General features: G+C 49.9%; 1 protein-coding gene across 1 annotated transcript; it reads right to left on the bottom strand.

Moving 5' to 3' along the window:
* Positions 1-5,061: 5,061 nt before the first annotated feature.
* mrpl41 (mitochondrial ribosomal protein L41) lies at positions 5,062-5,840 on the bottom strand. Its single transcript, XM_028808780.2, has 2 exons — positions 5,707-5,840; positions 5,062-5,624 (listed from the first exon to the last, which is right to left on the bottom strand). The coding sequence occupies exon 2, from the start codon at positions 5,604-5,606 to the stop codon at positions 5,199-5,201; it is 408 nt and encodes a 135-aa protein (XP_028664613.1). The 5' UTR covers positions 5,607-5,624; positions 5,707-5,840; the 3' UTR covers positions 5,062-5,198.
* Positions 5,841-8,623: the final 2,783 nt, after the last annotated feature.

Here is an 8,623-nt window from a genome sequence, read left to right as displayed (position 1 = left end):
GATTTGGTTGTTTATTACCTTTGGGTCACTCGGGGCCAGAAGGAGTCGCATTGTGTCTTTGTGGACCTGAAAGCAAATGACAGGGTGACTGAGAGGAGCTGTGGGATCATATGAGGAAGTCAGGAGTGGCAGAGGAGTATGTGAGAGTGGCACAGGATATGAACGAGGGAAGTGTGACTGTGGTGAGGTCTGTGGTGGGAGTGACGGAGGTGGGATTACATCAGGTAGGCTCTGAGCCCCTTCTTATTAGCAATGGTGATGGACAGGCTGACAGACGAGATTAGACAGGAGTCCCCGTGGACTGTGATGTTTGCTGATGACATTGTGACCTGCAGATCGAGGAGACCCTGCAGAGGTCGAGATATGAAAGGAGAAGAATGAAGGTCAGTAGGACCACCAGGACAGAATACATGTGTGTGAATGAGAGGGAGGTCAGTGGAATGGTGAGGATGAGGGAGTGGAGTTGGCAAAGGTGAAGGAGCTTACAGTTCAGAGTAACCGAGTGTGGAAGAGAGGTGAAGAAGAGAGTGCAGGCAGGGTGGAGAAGAGTGTCGGGAGTGATTGGTGACAGACGGGTATCAGCAAGAGTGACAGGGAAGGTCTACATGATGGTAGTGAGACCAGCTATGTTATATGGGCTGGAGATGGTGGCACAGAGCTGGAGGTGGCAGAGTTAAAGATGCTAAGATTGGCATTGGGTGTGGTGAGGATGGACAGGATTAGAAATGAGGACATTAGAGGGTCCGCTCAGGTGGGCAACAAAGTCAGAGAGGTGAGATGGCGCTGGTTTGGACATGTGCAGAAGAGAGAGAAGGGTGCAAAGGATGGAGCTGATGGAGAAGAGGAAGGCCTAAGAGGAGGTTTATGGATGGGCTGAGAGAGGACATGCAGGTGACAGGTGTGACATTCTTTAACTTTAGGTGACATTTCTTTAGTTTGTGAGGATTTCATATTTTCAAAGCTGAATCATCACTTGCGTGTTTTAATTTTAGTTCCAACCCTGAGAGAGATTTTCATTTTTTCATTCTCTGTTTAATGATTTAGTGCGCCCCCCCCCCCCCAGCACTTTGGGGGTCACTGCAGGTGTATGAGGGGTTGCTAAGGTGTGCCTCCCCACTCTTGGCTCCTGCTGTGTATCCAAACTCTTCTTTAGGAGAACAAGCTGCACCTCTAAACTGTAGAAAAAGGAAGAGGGGCAGCAGAAAAAGAACACCTGGGGGTACACGCATCCCGTTGTGGGCACGCGCGTCTCCTCTACTTGGTGTTTTATAATGGTGAATTAACAGGAAATGAAGACAATTGGGAGCTTAGAACTTTTCTTTCCTATGACTGTAAATCTCCCACTTCTGCTCCTTTTTTAAATGCAAAATAAAAAGAAAACTAAAAGGCCAACTCATTAAATAGCAAAATCAAAATACAGGGGGGACAAATCTGTGGCAGCACAGGGGTCCGGACCACCGGCACTGGTGTGTCGTAATGAAGGGTCCTCTCAAGTTCAGGTCTGTCTGGCACCCCCTGTGGCCCCCAGTTTCTCAAGCCAGTGACTCGTTTTCCCTATCAGCCAATGTCACTTTTGAATTAGCTGCTCGTTTGTCATTGTCATTGCAGTGGTGGCAGAACTGTACTCATGCCACCACTCTAAGTGCTTAACTCTCTTTGTCTTTGTGGTTTCCATTTCTTTGTTAATTTTATCCTAATATGAGAATTAGCAGGGAGTGGGGGGACAAACAGGGCTGAAAGGCTGCAGTGTTGGGGTCTCGAGTGCAGCCGTTAGTTATTGCACTAATTTATTATTTTATTTACTAAAATTAGTAAATAACAGCGTAGAGCACCTGCCGATGATGATGATGATACAGCGTCACACACCTTAAAATGCTCACTAAATGTCAATGACAATTTAGAATCCTGCTCCTTCTTAACACGTGGCTGTCAATTTTAGAACTTAAACACACTTCAGTCCCCGTAATGTGTTTGAAGCCCACCCTGCCCTGCTGCTCTTCGTTGGTGTAAAACGAGACGACAGCAGCCGTGTTTACTCCTAGAAAACAAGAGAAGCCGAGTGATGAAGGCTGAAACTCGACCACCGGGAAAGCCGTACAGCCCACCCAAACTAAATGAGCACAAGAGTGAAGACAATCATTGGACATCCCCTCATCGGACGTCAAATATCTGACTGTGGCGACGCACCCGCGGACGTGAAACTCGACTCCCTGTCTTGGAGTGGCGGACTCGGCCCTTTGCCGTTGGAGGGGCCATCAAGTCAATGGAAAAATTGCTGGGCGCAGGCGAGAAGAAGAAAAGGAGCACCTGAGCTATTCTGGTCTTCTTCAGATCCCCTAAATAACCAGAAGGAGGCGGGCATCACCCACCACACTGCATTAAAAATAGAAATCAATAACAAAAGCACCACCTAGGAAGCGCATTACGTCACATTGTGCCAGGACAGAAGGAAATGCCCACTGCCATGCAGACAAAATTACAGTGCCACATGGGGACAGGCACCAGCTGACCAGGGACCACCACAGACTTTAGATCTCATTTCTCCTATTCTAATAATTACAGGCCCGTTAACCCTAAACCGTAGCTGTGGCATCACATGTGACCTCAGTGGTCCTGCAGCGAAGTAAACCTTGGGGTCTCTTCCAGCCCCTGGCACGAGTCACATTTGAAATCCCACCACAAATCCTGGGGGTTAATTTTAAATATGGGTGGCACCAGTGCTTCCTGGCATTAAGGAGACCACAGTTTATGTCCAAGGTCCTGTTTGCATGTTCTTCCTGTGTCCGGGGGGTTTCCACCCATTGTCCAAAGACATGCAGGTTAAGTGAATTGGCAACACTTAATGGGCCCAAGTGTGTGTGCCCTCTGATGGGCCTTGCGCCCTATGCCAGCTGGGATTGTCTCCAGCCACCACTGTATGACCCTGGTCCTGATTCAGTAGGTTATAAAGTAACACGACTTTTAAACGAATGTTTTGAAATGGCTGTGCAGCGGTGTTGGTGTAGATACGGTATATTTATCTATTTAATTCAGTGGACTATTGGAGAGCAGCAGTCAAACTCACGGACTACACAAAGACAGTGCCAGGCTTACACAGACGTACATAAGAGACAACCGCGGAAAAACACAATCAGACTGGGAAAAGAGACAGAAACTTGATGTGTGTGACTTGGCCCACAGTCCACCATCTATAATAGCAATATACACAAGTGTGCGTCCTCTTCCTCTTTCAGCTGCTCCTGTTAGGGGTCACTACAGCAGATCATCTTTTCCTGTCCTCGTCATCTTCTCTGTCACCTCCACCACATCCATAAACCATCTCTTAGGCCTTCCTCTTCTCCTCTTACCTGGCAGTGCCATCCCTTCTCTCAGTATACCTGGCATCTCTCCAAACCAATGCCATCTCGCCTCCCTGACTGTCTCCCACCCGTCCCGACCCCCTAATGTCCTCAGTTTCTAATCCTCGTCCCACATCTTTAACTCTCCAGCTCTGAGCGGACATAATGTATACAAAATATTCCTACGTCACGGGGTGGGCAGAGTTGTTCCTGGAGGGCCACAGTTTTCTGTTCCACTTATTGCTCAAGTGGCACTCTGCTTCATTTTGGTTATCTCGCTCGTTGAGTTTTTGAACCCTTGTTACTTTTTCTTAGTCTTAAACAGCCGTATTATCAGTTTTTAATGGCTCCTTATTACCAATAAGATGGACGTGACACAAGAACCCAGCCTTCTCCATTTACTTCTCATGCACTAGTTAGTTGAATTAAATACTTGGAAGGAAAGTGAAGGGCTGAGAATCACTCGTCTGTATTGGACGATCTCCTCAGATCTGAGAATGAGCGGACATCGCAGAGTTAAAACACCAACATGCCATGAAATCCAATTATTCACAGGCTTTGTTTTCTAATTAAGCAACAGGTTGGAACAAAAACCTGTAGCCGCTGCGCCCCCCCAGGACCAACTTTGCCCACCCCTGACCTAGGAGAAGCTTGGATTGAGGTGTTGGTGATGCCAGTAGAGGGGCGCTTATCCTGTGGTGGTCCAAAATCACACAAGTGCCCACAGTAAGGTTAGGCTACCCATCCATGTATTTGTCCTAATGCCCCGTTGCAGTGACAGTGGGCTGTAAAAAAAAAAAAAAAAATTGAGCCCCTTGCACAGCTTTTGAAACAAAAATAGGGTGCCCTAAATTACCCAAACACACACACACACAGCCAGGTCAATCTGCCCACCTAATTGTCCCCTGTCCTTACTGGCCAGCTGGCGGAATGAGCTGCAGGCTCCCCCAGTGTGTTTATGAAGACCCCACTAGTTTGTTATTTTCTGGCCCACTCATTTTAGCCGTTGGGGAGTTTAACTCTTGGATTTTTTATTCAGCACAAGTGTGTCACTAAACTGTAGCGGGGCTCCATTAATAAACGGCAGAACACCTCGCTGTCACTCGGACCACCCGTCAGGGGTCTGTTTTCTTTTTAGTCATTGTGGTGTGTGTTCAGACTACACACACACACATTTATTTAAAGAGTCACAATTCCCACTGCAGACATAGATAGCTAGAACTTTATATCTTGTTGAGAGTTCTTCACGTGTGGTCCTTGAATTTTGCCCCCTTGTCCTGTCCTGGTTGTTCCTAAACTGACGTTTGCTCAGTTATCTTGACTTCTTGTAAGTCGCTTTGAATAAAAGCACCTGCTAAGCAAATCAATGGACAAGGGAAGACCGCCGGTACCCCACTGACTGCCTAAACTGGTTGAGATGAAAAGCTGCAGCTACAGGTCGGGGCGCCAGGAGGGCTCAAGTTGTGTAGGGTTCGGCCATGGCCAGCATCGTTAACGGGCCAGTCGCGTGTCTCGAGCCAGGACCACAAGCGATGGCCGGCCTGGAGGCTGCACAGCATCAACGAGTATTAAAAATAAAAACGTCGCGCCGGACCCCTCAGTTGAACTCCGCCGTTGTTCTTTTTCTTCGCTTTTTTATAAAGTATTTACAATCGTCTGTTTGAAGTGCAACATAAAAAGTTAACACCGGCACAGAATGGCGAATGTTACCTCAACACAAGCGGGCAGTTGCAAATTAAAACTTTTAATTTCTGTACAAAACCAAACATCCAACTCAATGAAGAAAGAAAAAAAAACAACAAAGTTTGTGCGAGCAGCTCGGCAGGCGCCACAAGAGCTCGGGGTCTTCTCGCTCCGCCGCTACCTCACATAATTCTTAGGGTGCAGCTGAAATAACTTGCCGTCCTGCGTCGGCTCAAAGCCGTACTTCTCCAGATGGTTGGGGTCGAAAGTTTTGTCCTTGACGTCCTTCTCAATCTGCGGGGCGACCACTTCATCGAAGAGCCTCTTGGCCGTCATGGGCGCCTCGGTTCCTTTGGACGCGCAGTAAGACACGTAAGGCTTTAGTCGGAAGCCCTGCAGAGAGGGCACCACGAATTCGGGCACCATTTCCCGGTAGGTGATGAACTTGCCGCTTGACAGCAGCACTCCGGTACGCCGGGCGCCACGGTTCCTGAAGAAGGTGCGATGCCCACGCTTGGTGGTGAATTCTGCCACCCGGTCGGCGCCCCTGAACACGCCGCGCGCCAATTCCGACAGCAAACCCATCACTACGGCACCTCGAGGCTAAAAACACAAAAAGAATAACCGCTGGATTAGTAAAAAGAATAAACAGCTGGCGTAAACCGGCGAAAGGGAGAGCGCTTACCTGCTCGAGCCTCCGGTAGGAAAACCGCTTGTCCTTGTCACGAAATAAAAGTAAAGGCGCACGGCCCACACGACCGGAAGTGACCTTGGCGGAAGTACGTCATCAGGCTGAGGCGTGACAGGCAGCGCCACGACCAATGGGCAACGCCAACGCCAGTGAGGTCCCGTGCGCGTGGAATTGGGGTCGGGGAGCAGCAGGTCCAGAACAACAAGCACAGCGACAGTGACAACCGTGACGACATTAACAGGTACGGGCGGAGTGACGAGGGGCCGCCGGGTGAAGGGACGTCATCTGCCGCCAGAGGCACGAGCGTAGCGCGGGAGACAGAGAAAGCGGGCAAGGGGCCGTGAGCTGAACTGCAGCCCAACGGCGACTTCCAGCCTGTGCGGTGCCCAGCAGCCGCTCCCGAGAAACTTGTGCATTGACCGCGTGCGTGTCCGGGCTGACCTGCCGGCCAGTGGCCTCCCCAAGGACTCCAGTCGGAAGTCCCACGGATGGCCACCTGACTGGCCAAACATCCGACTCCCCTGTCAGCCCGAGGCGTATCGCTAGCAGGGACTGGGAAGGGCAGCAAGAGGGTGTGTGTGAACAAGGGGAGAGGACGGCGAACAAACTGTACGTGTGCATGGAGAGAAGGAGAAGTCGGCGGGCTGTGTGACAATAAGGGGGGGGGGGGGGGATGTCAGTGAACGGGCAGAGTGTGACAGCCAAGTGTGTGTGACAGGAGAGAGGGGCACAAATCACAGCTCGATAAGAAGTGGCCACTGCGTGCCACTGCCAGAGAAATGGAAGTCCGTGTTTATGAGAAACAGGAGTAGGAAGACGAAGAGTGGCAGTGCCAGTGTAAGAGAACAAAACTTGAGCAGGCGGTGTGTGTCAGGACTGGAGAAAGAAGAGCAGACGGGCATATAGGAGTCCAAGGTAAGTGAGGGTCAGTGCCAGGGGAAGCCAAAAGAGAAGCCAACGTATGAGAGCAAAACAGAAAGCAGTCCGTGTGTGTCAGGAGTAGAGAAGGAGGAGTACAGGGATAAGGAGACCATGAGTGACACTGAAAGAAAAAGGGAAGTCTGTGTGCCTGAGGACTCCGAGAAATCACTTGAGAAAGTAATTAGATAGATAGATACTTTATTAATAATTCCCATACTCCAGCACCAGCATACTGATAAAGAACAGTATTAAATTAAAGAGTGATAACAATGCAGGTATAACAGACAATAACTTTAAATAATATTAATGTTTACCCCCCCCCCCCCCCCCCCCCCCGTGGTATTGAAGAGTCTCATAGTGTGGGGTCTCCTCAGTCTGTCAGTGGAGCAGGACGGTGACAGCAGTCTGTTGCTGAATCTGCTCCTCTGTCTGGAGATGATCCTGTTCAGTGGATGCAGTGGATTCTCCATGATTGACAGGAGTCTGCCCAGCGCCCATCGCTCTGCCACGGATGTCAAACTGTCCATCTCCGTGCCCACAATAGAGCCTGCCTTCCTCACCAGTTTGTCCAGGCGTGAGGCGTCCTTCTTCTTTATGCTGCCTCCCCAGCACACCACTGCGTAGAAGAGGGCGCTCACCACAACCGTCTGATAGAACATCTGCAGCATCTTATTGCAGATGTTGAAGGACGCCAGCCTTCTAAGGAAGTATAGTCGGCTCTGTCCTCTCTTGCACATAGCATCAGTATTGGCAGTCCAGTCTAATTATCATCCAGCTGCACTCCCAGGTATTTATAGGTCTGCACCATCTGCACACAGTCACCTCTGATGATCATGGGGTCCATGAGAGGTCTGGGCCTCCTAAAATCCACCACCAACTCTTTGGTTTTGCTGGTGTTCAGGTGTAGGTGGTTTGAGTCGCACCATTTAACAAAGTCCTTGATGATGTTCCTATACTCCTCCTCCAGCCCATTCCTGATGCAGCCCACGATAGCAGTGTCATCAGCGAACTTTTGCGCGTGGCAGGACTCTGAGTTGCATTGGAAGTCCGATGGCTGAACAGGACCAGAGAAAGTACAGTCCCCTGTGGCGCTCCTGTGTTGCTGACCACAATGTCGGACCTGCAGTTCCTGAGACGCACATACTGAGGTCTGTCTGTAAGATAGTCCACGATCCATGTCACCAGGTATGAATCTACTCCCATCTCTGTCAGCTTGTCCCTGAGGAGCAGAGGTTGGATTGTGTTGAAGGAGCTAGAGAAGTCCAGAAACATAATTCTTACTGCACCACTGCCTCTGTCCAAGTGGGAGAGGGATTGGTGTAGCATGTAGATGATGGCATCCTCCGCTGCCACCTTTTCCTGGTATGCGAACTGCAGAGGGTCGAGGGCGTGGTGGACCTATGGCCTTAGATGGTGAAGCAGCAGCCGCTCCATGGCCTTCATCACATGTTGACGTCAGAGTGACAGGCCGGAAGTCGTTCAGCTCACTAGGATGTGATACCTTTGGGACTGGGGTGATGCAAGATGTTTTCCAAAGCCTCGGGACTCTCCCCTGTTCCAGGCTCAGGTTGAAGTTGTGCTGTAGAGGACTCCCCAACTCCAGTGAACAGACCTTCAGCAGTCGTGGAGATACTCCATCTGGACCTGCTGCTTTGCTGGCACAAAGTCTCCTCAGCTCTCTGCTCACCTGCGCTGTTGTAATTATGGGTGGGGATGTCTCTCCTATGCTGGTATCAGCAGCAGATATAAGAAGCAGAATTAGTGTGTATCACTATTGGAGAAAGCAAAGTCAGTGTGCATAAGAAAAAGAAAAGTGAGAGAAGTGCGAGTGTAGCGGCTTTAGAATGGCTGCTGGTGATTTGGAAGAAGACAGACACAGCAATACCCAAATTCTGCCGTTTATTCTACAAAAGCGTCATCCACTTTTTTCTACAAGACAAGCAGTAAAGGGCACAGTCAGCACATGTAACGTCAGGCGCTCTCTGTCTCC

Source organism: Erpetoichthys calabaricus, chromosome 9, assembly GCF_900747795.2.
Source record: "Erpetoichthys calabaricus chromosome 9, fErpCal1.3, whole genome shotgun sequence".
NCBI lineage: Eukaryota > Metazoa > Chordata > Cladistia > Polypteriformes > Polypteridae > Erpetoichthys > Erpetoichthys calabaricus.
The sequence above is the reverse complement of the archived record's forward strand: the minus strand, read 5'-3'. Positions and strand labels throughout refer to the sequence as shown.